Source organism: Rhipicephalus microplus, chromosome 5, assembly GCF_043290135.1.
Source record: "Rhipicephalus microplus isolate Deutch F79 chromosome 5, USDA_Rmic, whole genome shotgun sequence".
Taxonomy (NCBI): domain Eukaryota; kingdom Metazoa; phylum Arthropoda; class Arachnida; order Ixodida; family Ixodidae; genus Rhipicephalus; species Rhipicephalus microplus.
This window is the reverse complement of record NC_134704.1, coordinates 47,516,207-47,538,016: the sequence shown is the minus strand read 5'-3', so window position 1 is coordinate 47,538,016 and position 21,810 is coordinate 47,516,207. Positions and strand designations below refer to the sequence as shown.

Below are 21,810 nucleotides of genomic sequence, written 5' to 3'. Positions count from 1 at the left end.
ACACTTATTGAAGAATGCAGACACACCAAACACCACAAAATCAACCACTTATGTGAAGGAATGTACACTCCACATAACTTCTGCAGTGGCCATATGGCCACTGCAATAGCAACAATGCCAAATTACAATAGACTGTTTCTTTCTTGCTTCTTTTATAAGGCAGGACAGGTGTAAGTAACCGGCTATAACAATATATAAAATAAAAGAAGGAAAGGATTTCAGCCTGTCTGAGATTTTTTGAATTTGGAAACGGCACTAAAAGGCTCTACAATCACGCGCAGGCAAAGGCATCCAGTTTGAGTTTACATCAAATGCACCAAATAGATAATGCTATAGCTGATTGATAAGTGGGGTTTAACGTCCCAAAACCACCATGTGATTATGAGAGACGCCGTAGCGGAGGGCTCCGGAAATTCCGACCACTTGGGGTTCTTTAACGTGCACCCAAATCTGAGCACACAGGCCTACAAAATTTCCGCCTCCATTGCAATTGCAGCCGCCGCAGCCGGGATTCGATCCCTCGACCTGTGGGGATATTGCTATAGTTACTGACGCTTTGCATTTCTTAGAGGGCTAGCTGCAAAAAAAATTTACGGATAGAATCAATAAGGGGGACACAAAATTAGGACATTTTACAATCCAGAAAGTAAGTATCAAAAATGGACCAACCATAGACAAGATAGAGACAGCACTCTTCAACCAATATGTGTTTCCTAGCCTGAGCAACTTAAAAAGACCACAATCTTGACAAAGGGAACAAAACAGCGCTAAACACGGGATGCTGATAGACAAACAGACAGATCACTAAATTTTCAACCATTGGTTTCTCGGAACAGAAAAGAGCCCAATAGGATAGAAACGAAAATAAACCGCAGATTGTTAGTTCAGCACTCTGTCTGTCATTGTATTATTGCCCCGCATCTAGCGCTGTTTGTTCCCTTTGTAATGATGAAACAACCAGCCCAGTTAGGTGCACTGCTACACAATTTTGCGGCTGTTTCCAAGTTTCAAGCTGTGTACTGACCTCCCATCGGTACTGTGATGCGTGTTGTCCGAGAAGAGCGAGTCTCTGCCCAGAGAGCTTTCCGAGTGGCTGTGCGGGATCGTGTCAGGGGATGGCCCCGAGGAATGGTGCTGGTCTGAATCTACAGAGGCTCGTGTGCTACTGCTGGCACTCCAGTTCCCGCTGGATGACTGGCCATCCTCGCCGCCCTTCGCCGACACCCGGGCCGACGTCTGACGCAGCTTCACAGCCACCGTCATTGCGCCAGAGTTGGTCGATATGGGCAGCAGGGACGACCGCTTCTTCTTCTCACTCCCGCCAGTGGACGTGCCGCTCTCCGTGGCCCTGCCTGTCTCGTTTTTTGCCGTCCCACCGTGGCTTCCACTGTCCACCTCTTTGTTCTTGCCGGATTTCTTCAGGAACTTCCAGTCGCGGCTGAGCCTGCTGAAGTTCATGGCCTCGTAGAAAGATAGCCGCTTCTCCGGTTTGCTGTTGACGTTCGTCTCGGTCGTCGTGGATGATGAGGATGAGAGCTCCCCAGAAGAGGGACTCTCCTCGGGACGGCGCTTTCCGGAGGCACCACCGCCTCCTCGTCCGCTAGACTTGGCACCAGTTGCCGCCGGAAGCAGGTCGTCGTCGGTTTGGCACGAGCTGTGGATCAGCGCTTCGGTCTTGACCAACGTGCCAGACTTTTTGCGGCTGGTGAGCGCCTCTGCGATTTCTTTGGAGTTCCCGTCCGAGATTGTGTTTCGCCTCTTGTGATGCTTCTTGCGCTTGATAAGGAAGTCAACCTGCACAAGAAAAACTCTACTCAGACTCTCTCAGATGCCTTTGAGTCTAATTACAGATTTACGTGTACAGATACCCATGAAGGACTGAGGAGGAATTTGTGTGTTGTTACTGAGGTAACTTGGCTACCAGTTGTGTTTGTGTTTTATACCATCATACACTGCCTGCTATATTTTGCAAGCATAAAAATAGTGAGCAGTGTTTCTGTGCACTGTTTCAGATGATCTCCTTTGCTGGACAACAATGCTATGCCGGTGAGCTCATAGTCGACATGGTGGGCATTGCATACTGAAAAAAAGAACAGGAGGAAAAGGATGAGATGTTAACCAGTCTAGAATGACCGGTATGCTACCCACTACTGGGGACAGATATGATGGGGATGGGGAAGGGCAATATAGTCAGAAAGGTGAAAGACTGACCAGAAAACAGGCAACATTGTACAAATTACTCTATGTTCCTTCATAAAACATCTCATCTGCTGCAAACACCATGTTTCATCATGAACTTCTGGGCAAATTTTGAGACTTAGCGCTGCCTATAACTACACTTTCTTTAACTTTTTCAGCTTTTATGAGTGCATTTACGTAACTTATGGCTTAATTATGCTGGGTAGCCTCTCAGCACATTCACTACTGCTAAGTTTTCAAGCCACAAATGGAGGCGTCATGACATGCCAGCTGCAAAAAGCAAAAACATACCTACATGTTTTGCATATGCAAGATCCAATGTTCCTCTGTAACAGCTGAGAACCTAATTTCTCCAGTTAAATCAACATATACCTTATGGACCTCAGCACGCTATTAAAGACCAGACTTCTATCATCTAAATGTGAAATAACACTCAATAGAGCAGGTGCTTCATTTCTTGAGGTAGTGTGGCAAGAGCGGCCACACAAGCTAATGATTATGTGACACCTCACAGAGGCCTCAGATATTGAGAAAATTGAACTACTTATAACCTACAACATCACTATTTCTTAAGCACTCCCCAATAACCACAGGAGACCTTGCTTAATTGAAAGGAAAGAAAACATTACAGTGTGATGATGATCATGATACATTTAGTTTGGTCCGAAGAAGACACAGGGGAGATCCCGTTCTACACGGCTAGTCCCATGTAAAAATATATCCTGCTATAATGTTAAGAGGGCCGCCAACCTCGGCTTAACATTCGAGTATGGTGTATTTTTATTAGACTTCACTTGTACAAAAATGCATACAATCACACAAATACAGTGTTGGTGGTCTTACTGTTTTGCATTAACACCCATGCTGCCTACAAATATTGCACTGTCGTAATCTTTCAAACATAAAACACAAGCCCAAATATGACAAATTCACATGGCATAAATAAAAATATGTTAAAATTTGTTATAAAAAAGAATAGACTGAATCAGCTAAATGTCAGCCATTTAGTTAACGACAGTTCTTTCTATTTGTTTTATATACAACATTTAAATCCACATTATATTGTTACACCTTGGAAAAGTAACCCTATTTAGTACGCAATCAACAACTTTCTGTAATTGACTTAACTGAAGTTCCTATATGCAGTTGAACCCCTTTATTATAAGAGGCATTGATATAAGAGAGAAATTGGTGTAAGAGACGCCCGCTTGCCCACAGCAAAATACGGGTTGATAAGGAAAAGCATACGAGATACCTTGCTTATAGAGACATCTCATATGAGACACAAAAATTGCTGCCTGGACCATGCCTACTAAAAAAGGGTTTACCTCTATAATACAAAATATTGTGTTCCAGTCTTTTAATGAACAACAAGAAGTGTAACAGGCCACTCACGTGTATCAAAGACCTCCGCACTGATGACAAGCGGTTGAAACTGCTTTCCGATGTGTCGATGGGAACCACAACGGGTGGGTACTCCAAGGACAAAGCGTGCATTTTCTCCTCGGGAGATGGTAGCATCAATGGCTCCTCACCTCCACTGTCTCGCGCATCTTGGCCAGCTGTGACCAAGCTCGCAGGCTGGAACAGCAAGGCATGTGTATTAAGAATCATGACAGTCTGCACTTAATGCTTCAGCATTACTACACCAGTCAAATGAACCAGACTAATAAAATCGGTAACACGCAGCCACATTTCATATTTACTCAAGGCAATGTTTAACAGTTATTAAGAGCAATAGCACACAACAATAGACAAGCACTCGTGTGCCTAAGTCCTTTGGTTTTACTACAGCAATAATCACCATGATAATTACACAGTCACATATTCTAAATCTGTAGAAGTACTATCATGTAGAAGCAAAACACACCTGAAAACAACATACTACTTCAATCTTATGCTTTAATATTCAACTTCGTCTGTGAATGTGCAAGTCGTAGCCAGACCATGTGGTACACTTGGTAACAGTGATAAGCGGACATGTTCATTTGCACTTGGTAACAGTGATAAGCGGACATGTTCATTTGCAAACAGCAGCAGCCTTGCTTTTTTTTTTCATTGGAGCAGACAGCAACAAAGGCTTTGTTTGTACTAAGTAAATGGGTTACAGAAGTATCTGAACTGACATTAGATGCACAATAATACAATAAGTGCACCAATTCATCAGAATGCCTACATGTTTCTAAACATGCATATGCACTCATTCTCTCTTTCTTTCTCTCTCTCTCTTCTCTCTCTCTCACACACACACCCATAAACATACAGAACATTGCCCCATAAGCAAATTTAGCTGTCCTTCAATGTTACGATGCCAACGTGGCCATCAAGATACAAATGACTTCGTAAGCGCTTGTGTTGTGTGTTCTTTGTAATAGTGGCTGCGCTTCCTAGCAAGATGGATCATTACCAACTGGCCCGATACAATTGTTTTCGTAGATCAGATTGATTATTTAAAACTTCACAATGTCAAACACTACAGAGCACCACAGCATACTAGTACTTACTAGCGATGGAAGACACTTTGCAACGAAAACATCTATTGCCCCGAACAGTGTGTGTCTCATATCTTGGCTTGGAAACACTGGAAGGGCCTCACATATCGCACCTGGCATGGCCGAGAAAGCAGTCGCCCTATCAGTCAGACTGGTCTCACGCGCATGACAAGTGAAGCTCTCAAAGCAGCAGCAGCGCTGATAGAAGAGCTCAAATTCCGTTGCCTCGCATGAATGATAAGATGAGGAGCTCGAGCGTAACATAAAACAGAAACAAAAAATGCAAAAAGAAACTGACAATGAAACCTTGGACGAGGCAAATCTAATAGAACGAGCCATTTTGAGAGAAAGGAAAAAGGCTCAAGTCTAAACAGGCGTGAGTAACGACGCTCAAGAGAGACGCAACACAGAACTTTTTGCAACTTGCCTGTTTACGTGTGGTAGCTTGGAGCGAGTGTCATGCTACTTCCTTTGAGCTGTTCGTACTTATGTGCACAATATACATTTTCTAAAAGAGAAGAATATAGATATATGCACCCCCCCCCCCCCCCCTATTTTATGCTTCTGCAATATGGCCATCACAGTACTGTGGAGTTCCAGTAAGTAAATGTGCGATGCTTGACCGCTACAGATGTTCAACTATCTCTAAACCTCATGGAACACGCCTGAGAGTCTATTTTGTTGCCTGCTATCTCCAGCAAAAAATACAATCTGCCAATTCATTATATGTAATACTTCTTTATGTCCATGTTCGCTGCCTCAGAGTTTAAATGCCCAGTTCACTTCTGTACATGCACATTCACATGCGACAATAAAATACCATAACTATATGCGAACATGCGTCACAAACTGTCTTCGCCAAGTGGCACTTTAAACATACTCCGCTGCATCTAGGGCAGTGTACACTCGGTGACAACTTTTCTTGACACTGAAGAAAAAGCTACGAAGGCGGAGCTGTAGCACTACGCGAAGTAGTCCGTTTTGGCACGCGTATTGTAACACTATGGAAAGTAACCTGTCCGCACTACCAACGTTTCATGTAGACACAGATGCCGCTTAGCGTTTGAGGTGCAGGTAAAAAGGGGGGACTTTTTCATGCGTTCAAAAATGCGAAGTCACAACGAATAAATGAAAGTATCTTATTAGTAGCAGCTGCGTCCTGTCTCAAATAGCTTCACATAAAGATAAAAGGAAAACGTCTATATTTGACGGTGAAAATACAGGCGCTGTTGTGGAACTACATTCACTGGCGGTAGGATGCCCCCTATTCGGCTCTGTAGCCTTCACTCCTATGCCAAGAAAGGTTGTCGCCAAGCATAGTACTCGATGTGATCGCATACAAAGCCTGTGATGTACTGCTACCACTGAGGAAAAATCTTTTAGGAGCTGAACGCCGCTACACGAGGACGAAAACTCGCCAGACGAGTTTTTGTCATACATTAGAATACATCTGATAATTTACTATTTTTTATCATTTTCGGTACATCAAATTTTAGTTGTCTTGCTTTGACATACAAGATTCGACTCAGCGCAAGCTAGTGAAGTGTAGTACTTCATGTGACCACATGCAGAGGCGGTCATGCACTACTACCACTGAGCAAGAAACCTTTAAGAGCTGAACACCGCTATATGGGGAGAGCAGACAAAGTCACGTGCTTGCGGGGGTTACTATCATGCTAGGGGTATCCAATGGTCGATGAAGGATGCTATTTCAGATTCAGGCAAATTCCACCATCCTGTAAAATTTTGTAATGGCAGCAATTTAGGCCAATTAAATAGGTCGTACGTAGCAGACGGCTGGGCCAATCAGAGTTGCCCAATGGCAGAATCCATAATGCCTCGAAAGTTGCCACTAAAACCGGTTGCATGCATTGTTAGTTTGGAGGCGTTACTGTGGCGGCGTACCATGGTACAACCGTTTTCTTATTATTATATATTATTTTAACACGAAAATGTTTTATTTCCGGGTCCACCACGACTCCGCTAACATATTTCCGTCACGGATGTGACATTGTGAAATACATACTAACATATTGCAAAAAAAAAAAAAAAAGAGAAGCAAAGCATATGTCGTGCGGAACCTCTCGATTCGCAGCGCGCGGCGCTTACCACTACGCCACGGAGCACACGTTGTCGGTAAAGCAAGCGGCAAGCCATATATATACACCATAACGCCATAACCACGAAAATGCTCGCGACAGCGACGCGACGTAGATTGCCTTTCGCGCGAACAGTAACTCAGGCGGAGAGGAGCATGAGGGGAGGTGGTGGTTTAGCAGCACCACACAACACGTCGCGCGAACGACCTGCATCGCTCGTCGCTGTCGCGTGCATTTTCGCGTTTATGGTGTTTGGCCTTGAGATGGCGCGCGACGGACGGGCTCTATAGAGTTAGTGTATGCTACCTTTAAGTAGCCCTAAAGGTAGCATATACAGTAACTCTAGCGCTCTATAGGCCGTCGCCTCCACGGAGCGTGGTCTCTCCTGAGCACGCGCGCTTATGAGGCTCGTCATTCGGTAGAGGACAAAGGTCGCCTCGCTCACTGCCGCGGCCGCGCTTACGAAAGCAGCGCGCTGCTGACACACAACGAGGAAGGGTTCAGACAGTTCGCGCTTGCCTTCTGTGTACTTGTGCGCTCGTTTCCTGCGCCTTTCTTTCTGTTTGAACAGCGACAGTTGCAAGGCCACGCTCGTCTGTTTATGATAATTTCGCGCGTGCTCTCTGTTTGAGGTGCGCGCTGCAAGTTTCGAGCTGCTTGCCATTCTTAACGCGACTTCGCAATTTGTTGCTATTGCTGAAACAGTGCACAGTAAACGCTCAACTACCTCTGTGAAGATACGTTTCTTTCGTGTTACACCGGCTTTTTTTTTAACTGCTGCTTACGCCTCCGTCGATGCATACTACTCTTGTGACGCTATTTGCAGTTGCCTGTGTAGGCGAGCTTCACCTCCTGATTATATCTTGCTCCGTGGCTGCAACTGAGCAAAGCGCTGGAGACGTGCGTGAATGCGCGTCGGATAATCACTCACCCTTCGCGTCTCGATGTCCAGTACGTTCCTTGCTCGCGAGGCGTCGCCCCAGACGGGCATGCAGAGGAACAGTCTGCGGGGCGAGTCCTCGGCGCCGCTCCCATCGTCTGCGACGACGTCTCGGATCACGTGCAGGGCCGGCGTGGCCGCGGCGAGCTCGTACAGCTGGCGCACCCGTTGGGGCCTCGAGTCCGGCGTGAACAGGCAGTTGGCATGCTCGTAACGCGTCCGGTAGTGCTCCTTCAGTTGGCTGAACTTGGTCAGGTCCCCTAAGGCTGCACAGAGCGAAAGCGTACGCAGAGGTTACCAGGGGCGCGGAGTTTTTCACGTTTTCTCGGGGAAACCAATGAATGATTGTTACCGAAATCTGTAATGTCATCGCATAGTGGTGTGTGCGTGGGCAGGGATCACCATTAGGGGGAGCTACGCTAAAGAAAACAATGAAAATGCAGCAATAAGTTGCTGCTCATAACAGCCGATGGTAAATGTCGGAGCAAAGAGTTCTTGGAATGCTACACTGTTATCTTCATTGTCACCAATGTGAGTGCAGCCTTTCAAAAATCTGCATGGCCTTAATTAACACTGCAATTTAAGGGGCACGGCAACACTTCTTCAGGTAATCATGAAATGGCTTCAATAAAGGAGTTAATTACACCATAAAGGTGACCACCGCAAAATAAATTTTACAAGCTGTCAAGTACGAGCGTAACACGCAGGTATTCACCGCACAACTCTTTCCTTTCGTGCCAGCGAGCGCGCTGAGAGCTACGCGAGAAGGGAAGGGGGGGGGGGGGGCTGCAAGGTAGCAAGAAGTTTTGTCTAGTTTTGTCCGTTTGTTAGCACGCATCATGACCTTGAGTACAACCACGGCCACTGGATGAAAGAGCGCTTTTTCATCCAGCGGCCGTGGTAGAACACTCAAGCGCGTGAAAACAAGGAGAAAAGGAGGTGGTCACAACACAAGCGCTCATGTTGCAATCCTTCCCTCTGTCCTTGCTTACGCGCGCTTATGTATTCAGCTTTACAAAATCGACTCACCCAAAATCAGTGTTGTTACGAGCTTGAACTCTTTTTTTCGAGCACGCGTCTTATTTTCATATATAATGCAAATCGTATGTGCATGATATATATCGTGGCGCTTCGACCCATCCGACGGCTCAACTTCTCACGTATACTCGCAATGAACGTGTGAAGACAAGACAGAACACCGAGACAATACCAAATGTAGCTTATGGCCTGTAATGGTCCCGAACCAACCGGACACAGTACAACATTCAGTCTTGGTTGAGTGCGAATTCGACAAGCCCGCCACCTCGCGAGTGTCAAGCTTTCAATTACACCCTTCCCCTGTCCACTTGGAGAGCCCTGAACCGTTTCGAATCGGGCACTTGACAATATTCACTTAAATCCGTCAGCGAGGAAAACTGCCCGGCGCAAATCGTGCGTGCTTTTCGATGGAAGATTGGTCCGGCCTTGACCTACATCTATCCAAACGTCAAAAACTCCATCTAAGAGACTTTCTTTGTTTTTGATGACTGGCGCAGATCCGTCGTGCTGATGCATCCCACAGATCTCGGTATCAACTCGCCATACCCTAAATGCACATCAACGACGCACTTCGCTTAACGTGTAATCGCTCAAGTTTAAACTGATAACGAAAATGATTCGAACGCAATCGCAATAAGGTTGATAAGGGAGTCGCCCGAGCGAAAACTCCCGCTTCTTGCGTAGGTCTTAGTGTAATTCAATATCCTACGCTTAAAGTGGCTCTCAAAACTTTTGAAGCACCTGATTTTTTTTTTGTGTTTTGCGCCGACCGATGGATGGGGTTAATGTGAGTGAAACCCGATGAAGTTGCTTGGCACGGGCGCCTGTCTAAAGTCCCTAAGAGGGACTTTACGCCTGTCGAGTCCATAGCGCCCTCTCTTGTGCGGCATGGGTATTAGCCGTATGTGTCAGAAAAGCCATTTCGCGATTTCAAGTAAATTATTTGAATTATTACTTGTTTTTGTGTAGTATGTATTATTTTAGACACTTTACTTCACACTAGTTTTGAGCATATACTACTAATGCTCAAAACCAGTGCAACTGAGACCTAAAATAAAGCTACAGTCTTTCTTTAGGCTACAGCTTCAAACCTGCCTGACCACGTGCGACGTGGGGCACAGCCGGAACTATCAGAACACAAATGTGCCACGCACTTAGAAGAACGGATAAAAGTGATTTTCCGCGGTACAAGCCCCCCGCCCCCCCCCCCGCCAATGTGGGCCTCCCCTCCCCCCCCCCAAAAAAAAATCCTGGCTATGGGCCTGGGGAGGGGGTCCGAAACACTCCCCCTCTCCGAAATCCTTTCTATTTTGCATGTTATATATACACTCACACATACAAACACTCGCACGGACAACATCAAGGGCACTTAATTGCCCCCTCTGCCACGCCTGAAAAAAAAAAATTCTGCTGCACCCTCCTGTACCAGTCAACCGGGCACTGCAATCTTTCCAGCGCGCACGTCAATTTCAGTTTCTTTCAAGCTTGAATTGCGATGAAAATTCGGTTTTTTTTTTTTGTCTTCGGCAAAGATCACATACACTTTTGCACACCGGTATTTCCAACACGTCCGAAGATTACAAACCTCACCGAGCACCCGCTGAAATATGTATAGCCAAACACACACGCCCGAATATTCGGGTCGTACTATCTTTTGCAAAGCGCTGCTTTGCTAAGAACACAAGGAGCAGCGGACATCACAGACCAACCTCTCATGTCACTCCTCTCGCACTTTCCTTCCTCCTCCTCCCTCCCCAAGTGCAGGGTAGCCAACTGGGTTCAGCCTTGGTTAACCTCCCTGCCAGGGGGTGACACTCCGGGCCCGTGCCCTCCCCCTCCGAAAAAAATTTGTGGCTACGCACCTACTCCCTGCCTTCATTGTACTATTCTCTGTCTCACTACTACTATTCTATTATTCTCTCATATGCAGTAATAATAATAATAATAATAATAATAATAATAATAATAATAATAATAATAATAATAATAATAATAATAATAATAATAATAATAATAATAATAATAATATACACGTGCGGGCGTGATAGTTCAGCGCAGATTCACACTTTTTTCTACGTACCGTGCTTCCACTACAGGCGTAATAAGTTTCCGTACACTCTTCCCAGGACTGTGACGACGGCGCTAAACTATCCGAGCATTGTCCTGGTGCATGTGAAAACACGCCGATCCATCACACCACGAGTACACGTACGCACTGCCACGCACCACCGAACTGGTGGACCGGTCGAGTCGTTTCACAGATCAACCAGCAGGCGGACACACAACACTGTAACTAACGCAAGCGTTGCCGACGAAAACGACGATGCGGTCAGAAGAAGGACAAACTCATTTAAAACACCACGAAAGAGGCGCGAAAGCGCACGCAGCCAGCGAGCGCTTCACCTAACTGCTTTGACACCGCAATGATCATCGCGAAGCTCGAACACAGCACGTCTCACCCGCAGTTCACAACGCGCACCCATGGAAAAGAGCGCAGACTACAGAGCCTGTGCCGGACCCCCCTGCACACGTATCCAATAACAACGCGTCGGCGGCGGCACAAAATCAGTACCTACATAAAGAAAGAAGCACGATGACGAAAACGAAAGAAGAGCGTGGCCAGTTTCGAATGCCAGCACTTCTGAAGCAGCGGCAGATGTAGAAGCTTTCGGGACATGTGCATACTGGCCGGAAGGACGGGGAGGGGCCACCGCCACAAAAGACCCGGAGGGGTGCACGATATAGAGGGAGAGGAGGCCAGACAGGTAGAGGAGGAAGAAAAAGCCCCCAAACATCGATATATCGACGGCTGCGGAAGGAAGCAAACACCGCGGGCGACTTATGCCTGCCCGCGGCTGCTGGCCAGGGTCTGAACCGAATGTAGTAGTAGTGCGTAGGTTTGGGGTTGGGAAAGAGAAAAAGCGTGCCTGTGTATGAGCGTGAGAGAGAGTAACAGAGATGACATGTGTGTCCAAGAGTGTATGTTGGTGCACGCGCATCTATGTGAGTACGTGATTGTCAGGGAAGCGTAACACTCACTTCCCCATGTGGTGCCCTCGCTAAAGCGATCTTGTTTTGACGACGAAGCAGGGAGAGAATGTATACGGCTCGGTTGGACAAGGCAGAGGGAAAGGAGAGGGAAGACTGGTGCGCTTCGCGAAGAAGGCCATCACATTTGCCTGCAGGACTGTTTGCCGTCTGTCTGCAGATCGTACATGTTCCATCGGCATCGTCTCTTTTTTACTATCTGCTATCATCTCTTCTGTCTACGTACACATACTTGCGTTCATTTAGCTCCGAAGTATAAGCCCCATTCTATCCGTCGCCGGAAGTTATTGCCCCCTTAGTGATCGTTGGTCGTTATTTCGTGGTAAAAAGCTTTCGGTCAAAGCGCTTTTTCCTTCGTGGGTGAGTGTTTCTCTTTTGCTTCGTCTCGTTTTCTTTGTTTTAACTGGCCGCCTCCGACAAGCGGGGGGATCCCGTCTCCAGTCAGGCACGCCGGCACCACTACGACAAACTTAACACCCTTATGGGTATAAATAGTTTGTCTCGTGGATGACACCCTTCGCGTGTATATCAACATTCGTAGCGAACGAAGGGTACATAACACGTGACCGAAGCGAGACTCCCACAGACTCCTATCCGACCGACACTCCCACAGATTTCTATCTAGTCGTCTTTAGCATTACTGTCAGCCTTATTTGAATTCACGTTTGCACTCACGTCTACTCACCGGTATTCCAAAGCGTTGTCGTTCATACACAATTTACCTATTAGTTGATCAGAGGCGTAAAATACATAGGAAAGTGTTGGTGTCTTGATCCCCCCCCCCCCCCCACACACACACCCACACACCGAATCTTCCAGGAACGTTATTAGTAAATATATCAGCGTCTCTCATAATCATATAGTAGTTTTGGGACGTTAAACCCCACATATCAATCAATCAAATATATCTTATGCTGCCATCTCTCCCAAGAAAAACGACTTTACTGGTTTGCAAGCACTTGGAACTCTCTTTCAAAAATACAAAGTCAAACAGTGCCAAGAACAGCCCCGATTACGACAGATATTGGTGTTAAAAGCGTTGACACTACGGTCAAAGAAGCTAAGTCCAGGCTACAGATGACTCATGAATCGACTGACTTGGACTCACTCAGACTAAGATCAAGCTGTGAGTCTGAGTGAGACCGGGTGAGTAGTGTTTTCGTGAGTCTGAGCCCGAGTGAGTCCAAAGGTCGAAAGCTATTTCATGAGCTCCACAAGTTTTACAATTTGGTTCGTACGCGCCTTTTACGTCGTCCAACTGTGCGCCTTCTATATCATTGACGCTGGAGTCGCGAGTATAAAAACTGGTACAGCCTTGGGTTCACACATGTCTACAAGGACGGAAGCGGTTACGCGAAGTAATTCGCCGTTTGCTTTACCTTTCGCGTGACGACATCGACGCGAGTCTCCCAAACTACAAGTATGCGCTAATAACACAGCTCTATTTAAAAAAAAATCACGTTGGTGTTTACCTTATTACGCATTCAACACCTCATTCCTGTAGAAGGCCTGCCAAGAGGTTGACAGAGTTGGGGAAGGGAGAAGGGACGCGGTAAGCCCTTCGCATCTATCTCACTAACCAATAGTGTTATGTCCGGTAGCAGTAGAGTTTTTCAACATTGTAGAATGGCAACCGACTATGGAAGCTTTCTTCATAAAGGCACGCGTATTGACAACCCACCGAACCAGATTTTGCAAAAAAAAAAAAGTGAATCAGCGAAAGATATACAACTAGTGGATTGAGATTGTGATAAAAAGATGTTGCTGTTATAATAGAACATACACGAGATTATCCGCTAGTAGCTAGCAGTATACACTACATAACAAACAATAAGCGCTACAGACGACACTAGCCGGTGCTAGTAGAATGCTAGTACAAGGTTTATTTCAAGAAGAAAATATCGTTGTCAGAGATAATAATAGCAAATTACATAAAGTGCGCAACCTGTAACAACATGTTCTGCAGAAGACAAGAAGAAAAATACTTCGTGCCGAATCCGAGGAGACGACCGCTCAACGGAAGCATGAGGTAGAAGTTGATAATGGAGAGAACTGATAAGTTAATGACGTCACACACACGCCATACCGGAGCACTTGTCGTGCGACTACACAGCACTGCGGTGGACTCGATTTTTATGACACTGCGAGCATTGCAGAGATGACGACGACATACGTACGCTTCTCGAAATGTCGACTCTCTCCACGCTGCTGGTGTTGCGTAATGATAAATATAAAGATAGCACAGTCAAGTAAAGACGCGCCAAAGCGCTCATCACGGGCCGGAAAGCATATCGTTCTTGCAGCTAAGAGCCGAAGATAAAAGTAGCCTCGGAATGAGGCCGCGACGATATCAGAGCACACCGAGGAGATTTACAGCGCATAGTGACCCGAGATAGTGCAATGCCCAAGGTGGATGATGTATAGCACACTTCGCGCACTCTGTATTATTATAGTGTTATTTTTTATCATTTAAACTTAAGAGTAGCACATTGCTGAAGAGGCATATAAAGGAAGATATGATAATGAGGGATATGATAATGAGAGACGCCGTAGTTGAGGGCTGCGAAAATTTAGAGCATCTCGAGTTCCTTAACGTGCACCTAAATATAACTACTTCAACATTCGCATTTCACCTACGTCAAAATACGGCCATTGCGGCCAGTATTTGATCCCGATTGCACTACAGACCCAGCATTAAGATTGATAAAGCACACTGATCTAATAATCCAGGACAGGGTGCTTATATCTGGCGCTAACAAAGCTATTGTGATATTGCAGAGCTGGCTTTCCTACAATAAAGGCGATCCAATAATTGTTATATTCATCTGACTAACGTAGACAGTAGACTATACGCCATGCACAGTCGGGGTAGACAACTATAGACATAAGCAAGAGTAAACTATCAGAGCAGCACGACAATTTTAATGATTGATTGATTTGTGAGGTTTAACGTCCCAAAACCACCGTATGATTATCAGAGACGCCGTAGTGGAGGGCTCCGGAAATTTCTACCACCTGGGGTTCTTTTAAGCAGCTATTTTAATTTTAAGCAGTTATCTAAAGTGGTTACGCCAAACATGACAACCAACGACTAAACAGTAATTGAAACAAAATATACATTAACTATCATCTTATTATAGCGGTATTCAGCCATTCCGCCCCCCCCCGTTTTTTTTTATACTGATTACAAGTACCATTGTCTGCGCAGTTCAGTGACGTCTGCTCCCCGCTCCACGCACACGACACACCTGTGTGCCCTGTAGTGGCAAATGACCCCTTCTACCTTCGCGTTTAAAAACGAAAATGCGTACTGCGGAAGCTTCTCTACACATGTCGTTCGTATAAGCCAACTGGCAAATGATAACACGTAACTCTTCCTCTTTCATTTGAGAGGGCAAAAGAGCAACACAGTCCATATAGAGACTGAACATATTGTAACCAAGCCATATTCTTTCTTTTTAATACTTAGTTATCTGCATTATATGAGAAAGCTTACGTTTTTCTCACAATCAGCTTTATGTCATTCCATTACATAGGGGGACACGTATACATATCCATTAAAAATCATTTTCGAAATTAAGAGCACTCAGCATCGGCGTGTGCATGACCTCAATATTTACGTGCAACACGTCGAATTATGAACGCATGCATTCTCTCCCAAGTATGCAATGTACAAGTTTGGGAATGGTTAACCGAAAAGGCTACAGAGTCTAGACAACACTGAGCAGCCATCGTAACGTGACGACGTAGAATCCGACGACTTGTTTTACAAATACAGACCATGCAAGAGCTTGCAGAATTGGATGCCCAAAGAGCCCCCTTGGCAAGAAAGACAATGCCAAGATGCTGGCAGTCCTGATTTCAAGAGCGACTTTCATCTCAAATACATTCAAACTGCAGTACGAAATGATTCGCATCAGGCAAAAAGAATAAAAAGCGCATCACAACAGTGGAAGTGCTGACACGATAAAAGGTATTTTTTTTTTTTCAGTAGCTTGGAGATCTATACAGGTACAGTCATGGACAACTAAAATGTGAACAAGTCAGGTATAATTAAACACGTTTTTTCCCTCCACCGGTACGAGTAATCTTAGCATATCGGTGGTATAGTAGTTATAGTGTCCGACCACTACCCCTGGGCCGATTCTATACTTGTTTTCTTTCCCACCCTATGTGATGCCAAGGAATGCAGTGTTCATAGTCATCGGTTTCAAAAGATGTGTTTCTTGTACACTAGTTGGACACTGTTACTAGTCATCTTGACTTTGGCGTGTCATCACAAACTCACGCATCATCCCTTTTTTTCACTCCCCCTTCCCAGGTATACAGGGTAGCCAACCGGAAAGCTACTCTGGTTAGCCTCTCTCTTTCTCTCACTTTTTCTTTTCGTCTCTGTCAACAAATGGCACCACTTTTTGTCCTGTCACACCACGCCGAGAAAAAATGACATTGAGCGAGCTTAATGTCATTCGATAGGAATGACATTTTCTAGGTGAACGTCGCTTTGAGTCCCCCTTTCAGGAACGTTGGCCCGACGCACGCCGACATTTTCCGGTCCTCGCTCATTTCAGGGTTGGCGCTAGCGGAGGGTACGATAAACCGAAGCCCCCCCCCCCCCCCCACTTCCCAAAAAATTTCCTAACCCCAAAAATGCCACCTGTATCCCCCCCCCCCCCCCGAAGTGCATAGTAAAAAAAAAAAAGAATGCATAGAGTTCGTCTTTCTGTCTTCTTGGACGAACTCGCTTGTCGTAACTACCCCTCTCCTCGGTGATAAAAATCCTGGCGCACTTGTGGTAACCAGTGACTGTAAAGCAATGGGTGGAGCTATGGTTGGTTCATGTCGAAGTTTCGGATATGCGCTTTTGAGCGTTATGCGTTAATGTTTAAAACAGAAAGAAAGGGACAGTTGGGCTATTGATGGCTTGCGTTCATATTGGAACAGCTCTGGGACGACACAAGCGCTGAAGCACAAAGAAAGACTCATTTAGTCTTTCCTTGACTTTGGTTTCTGCGCTGTTCCCAATATGAATCGTTTAAAACGGCACATATCCAAAGCTTCACCAGTGACTATACTGTCCACGGCAAGTGATTCCCGTGCTCGTTACAGTGCCCGGCTGCTGACCCCAAAGTCGCGAGTTCGATACCGGTCACGGGAGTCGCGTTTCGACGGAGGCGATATGCAAGCCACCCGTGCAGTGAGCGATATAAGTGAACGCCAAAAAAACACCGGATGGTCCAAATTTTCGAAGCCATCCATTATACCGAGTGCCTCATAATTAAATACATCGAGGTTTCGGCACCTAAAACCCCACTTTTTTATTATTAAGACGCTGTCTAAATCGTTAGCGCAACCTAATTATATATACGCCATATGTGTTGTCTACGTGTTGCGACGCTCTCACCCACAGAAACAGTTAATCACGTCGTGTTCGAGCAATCGTGTTGAAACATTATGGACGCCAGCAACCAAGCGTTAACGGCTATAGCTTTAGCTAGATACGCTTAAGGAGGATCCTCGCTACCATAAGCGCTATGATGAATAGATCTTCGAATGGTTTGTCATCATTTTCACGAGCAAGCTGGCAAATATCTCGCACGAACGCGCTGTTATGACATTGTACGCAGTAAGGAACGAACCTGCACTCTCACGGCGTAACGATTTGCCGATTCAAGCAGCCACTCCTCGGACGTCACGCAGCAGTAAGCCGGATGGAACGCGAAGAAGGCCAGGCTGCACGGGCATACAAGTGGGCCACGTCAACGCGCCACTAGAGACGACGGTTTAGCCGAGAACAATGCCTGTACGTACAGGTGCGTGCGCGAGGAGAAGCCGAAACGAACAACGATATATTGCGGAAACGTGTTGTGTCTTTTGTCGAGGGCCGGCTTACCGAGTTTGAAGCACGAGACAGAACAAACTGCACTTTATACGCATAAGAACAAAAAGGGAAAAAAAAGAGAGATCGTATTTACGCGTGTTTTAATTTCCTCATTAACATCTTGGTTTCGCAGAAGCAGCTACGCCTTTGCCAGCCTTAAGACGAAAAAGCGTGGCATTTCATTTAAAGCTTAATATAGGGTATACATGTGAAAGTAATTGTAGCAATTTCGAACATTTCTTCTCACGTAAAATGCGCGGAATGCTTTTGAAGACACACTCTTGCACATCCGATCGAGCGACTTGATACGATGCATTCACATAAACGAAACTTAGGTGATGCACAGTCAGGTGTTGTTTGTACGATGTTAAAGACAGATATATACACACACACAAATGAATGAAGACGTAACAAGACAAGGCTTTTTTTTTTACTTAATGTATGCAGTATTGAGCACCTATTTAAACGAGAGAATTTCGTTTCCTTTAACGAAACGATTTGCTTTGCGTTTGTTTCGCGACAATAAAGCATAAACCACGTGGCAAGCTCGTGAATCTTCACCAAGGACATGTCTTGGGAAAGGCGTTACGCGAGGCGAACTGCTCAAATTAGGGCAAGTTAGAAATGTGGTTTAACATGTTGAAAGGAACGATACGACACTGCTAAACAGCCCCGCCGCGGTGGTCTATAGTGGCTAAGGTACTTGGCTGCTGACCCGCAGATCGCAGGATCGAATCCCGGCTGCGGCGGCTGCATTTCCGATGAAGGCGGAAATGTTGTAGGCCCGTGTGCTCAGATTTAGGTGCACGTTAAAGAACCCCAGGTGGTCGAAATTTCCGGAGCCCTCCACTACGGCGTCTCTCATAATCATATGGCGGTTTCGGGACGTTAAACCACACATACCAATCAATCAATCAATCAATCAATCAACACTGCTAAACAGCTTACATGCCACGCCCGTGGCCGACGTGCAATACAACCCACCTTTACGATCTTGGACGCTTCGCTTTCATCTATACGTCACGTCGTCCGACGCATCCCGCTGGGTCAGCGGGCATTTATAGGTAGCGGTCACTGTTAGTGGAGCGATCACTCCCACTACAGTTGGTACAAGCTAACGGGCGCTTGTAGCAAGTTGCGGGTATCCGACGAAAGAGAAGCCACAACGTACGCAAGCACACATGAGCGCATCGGCACGTCGCAACAACGCCACGCACACAATCACCACTCTGACCGCCCGGTCCCGTCGGCTGGCCGACGTCTTGGAAGGCGCGAGCACACTTGGCACCGTCGCAGCAACACTCGAGAGATTTCTCTCCGCTCCTTCTCGCAAGTGACGGCGGACGAGAGGCACAGAATAAAAGGAGGATCCGAGTGACAAAGAAAAAAAAAATTGAAATAAAGCCCAGAGAGAGAGACGTCGCGCAGTACAAAATACACGCTCCGCACAGAAGCAGAACCGACGCTACACTGGCGACTGCTGTTGCCCGCTGCTACAGCGGCGAACGTACGACCGCTACACAGCTTGCCGAGAGGCGTACATCGGGTATACCACGCAGCGCGAACGGAGAAGTGCGTCAATAGAGAGAGATAACAAAATGTAAGAATTAGCAAACGTTCACAGCTGCGAAAAAAAATAAGTCGCCCTCGAGGCGAGGGGGACGACAATTGCATGTGCGCGTTCAGGGAGACGCGGCGAGAAAAAAGAAACAGCGAAGAAAGAAAAATAACGGATGATAACAATAATAAGGACGAAGGGGGGGGGGAAGGGGTGAAAGAGAAGGAGGGATAACAAGACAGCTCCAAATGAAATGACAACAAAAAGGAACTCTCGCGGAGGAGGCCTCCGATTGTTCGCAGCCAAGCGGCGACACAAACACCGCTGACGCGTTGCGCTGCCGTTAGCAAGACGGCAGCAGCAGCAGCAGCAGCAGCAGCAGCAGCAGCAGCACGCTAACAGGGAGCAGAGGACGGAAAGGAACGGACAACGGGGGGTGCTGTTTCTGCTCTCGCCTACTAACGCTAAACGGCGGCAGCGCGTCGACCGTCCACGATACGACGTCGTCCGAGTTATTGTGCCCAACACCCGAAGGTCGCGGGATCGAATCCCGACCACGGCAGCAGCATTTTCGATGGAGACGAAAATGCTCGAAGCCCGTGAACTGCGCGACGGAAGAGAGGCGGTAACTGGTTGCTTCGCGTTGGGCTATGTTCTTGAGAAGACTGTGTGTGTGTGGGGGGGGGGGGGGGGCAGTCGGGAAATGACGTGTTTACCCCTCTCTCCCCAATTTTGCTTTCTCCCACCGCCGCCCCTGGGAATGTTGACTAAATCTAGGCCCAGTCAGGCGAGTGCAGGCCATTTGCTGTTACATTAGAAACACTGTCTCCCTCCCAAGGACCTGTCTACTTCTTCGTCTATTTTCCTTCTATTATTTTTATCCCTCCTTCCTCCCACCCCTATAAGGCACTGCGCCGTGTCGCCAGAAGGCAGACAGAAATTAGGTGCCTTTTTCCTCTTCCTTCTAACCACTACCACCACCACCATTCGATAGAAACACTGTCCATATACTCGATCCCGACTAAACTGTGCGCGCGCACATACATATACAACAATTTGAGTGTGTTGCGCCGGACTGTTTGATTTTCTGTGCCCCATGACACAGCTCGGAGAAGGATCGGCGATTCTCGTTTGCAGTACACACTGCCCTTATAAGGTAGCAGAGGAGCTTTTGTCGACAGCTGCATCACTGGATCCTACGGCGAAGGTGCGGCTGGAGCTAGAGACTCACCGCACCTGCCGGGGACGATGCACGGTCGGACGTGGACTAGCGAGCACGCGGCCATCCAAGCAACGCAACAGCCTCGCCCAACGGCAGCTGCCGCCGCTAACATGGCCGCGTAGTAAAACGCCGCTCGTGCCAATTCCAAGGGGTCCCCCCGGACGAACGCCGCGGTTCCGTTGCGTGACCGCGCCGCAGGAAGACAGCGTGCGAGGCTTTGCTGCTGTAAAGAAATATATTAGCGGTAACAAAACACGAAACAATGAGAGAAGGGAGGAGGTGACGAGGCCGTGCCATGACCCATGGGTGACCGCCTTGCGTAAGAATGTGCTTCCTGAGAAGGCGGGAGGTGAGAATCGGGAAAGAGAGAAAAAGAAGCGTCGGCGGTGGTACGGACGCAGGGATTGTTACGTGGATACGATGACGATGAGTCGAAGAAGACGCCGGCACCCGTGCGTGCATACAATGGTAGAGGGAGAGGGGTCGCTACGATGGGGGCTCTCTCGCTTTCTCTCTCTCCCGAACCTAGAGAATGTTACCACCACCCCGGCACGCACCCTATCCATCGGCGTGCCACAAGCCGAGCCCCTGCCACAGCCGAGGTCGGAAACGGGCGGTAGGTGTGCTGAGGGGCGGTTTCACTCGCCTTGCATAGAGATGAGAGAAAACGAAATTCACCAACACAGAACGATACGGAGGGGCCATTGCTTTGGGACTAGGGGTGGGGGCCCAGACAGAGGAGCCGAAAAGGAAGCCGCCACGCTTGTTATCGAAGCTCGGGAAAAGCGATCGCGAGGAGCGCGTTAAAAGAGAAGACACAGAGAGAAAACGGGGCACAGGGACATCGAAGGAACCGCCGAAGTGAGAAAGCGCCACAGGCACGCATTCCCGAATAATTTGTTCTACTTTAATTACGATATTAGTCACCCACCCGTTTCGATGATTTTTGATGTTTTACTTGCGCAAGAGGAAGAGGATGTTGAAGGTTGTCAGCGGATCTAGCCTTGCGAGATTTGCAGGTGATTGCCGCACCCAGTTCCCACCTTTCGGATTCTGTTTAAACAGCGTCCTTTATTATTATTTTCGTTGCTTTTTTAAGCGAAGCGCGTGGATGCAACCAAGAGGGCGCGCAAAAGCTAGATATGGGGACAGGGCGTAAGGCTTGTGGAGGAAGTTGTCAGAGAATTGTCGACAAAATTGCAGAAATGTGAATAATAAAGATCTGTCATAGTTGTAAGAAGCTCTGCATTACTTCATGATGTGCGCTCGCATTCCATGACGAACACCACCACAATAACCTCCACGCAAATTTTCGAATTTAAGTGTTGCTCGT

General features: G+C 47.0%; 1 protein-coding gene across 4 annotated transcripts in view; it reads right to left on the bottom strand.

The window, feature by feature from the left end:
• The window catches only part of LOC119174610 (uncharacterized), a 288,473-nt gene that overhangs the window by 10,946 nt on the left and 255,717 nt on the right, over positions 1 to 21,810 (bottom strand). For 2 of the 4 annotated variants that reach the window (XM_037425594.2, XM_037425595.2), the window contains exons 2-4: positions 7,722 to 7,996; positions 3,595 to 3,780; positions 1,025 to 1,794 (exon numbers count right to left, since the gene is read on the bottom strand). In XM_037425594.2, the coding sequence (XP_037281491.2) occupies positions 1,025 to 1,794; positions 3,595 to 3,780; positions 7,722 to 7,996 (1,231 nt within the window). Of the gene's footprint in view, positions 1 to 1,024; positions 1,795 to 3,594; positions 3,781 to 7,721; positions 7,997 to 17,455; positions 17,592 to 18,681; positions 19,256 to 21,810 lie in introns of those variants that run through there. The other 2 variants (XM_037425596.2, XM_075895372.1) reach the window with 2 other exon arrangements.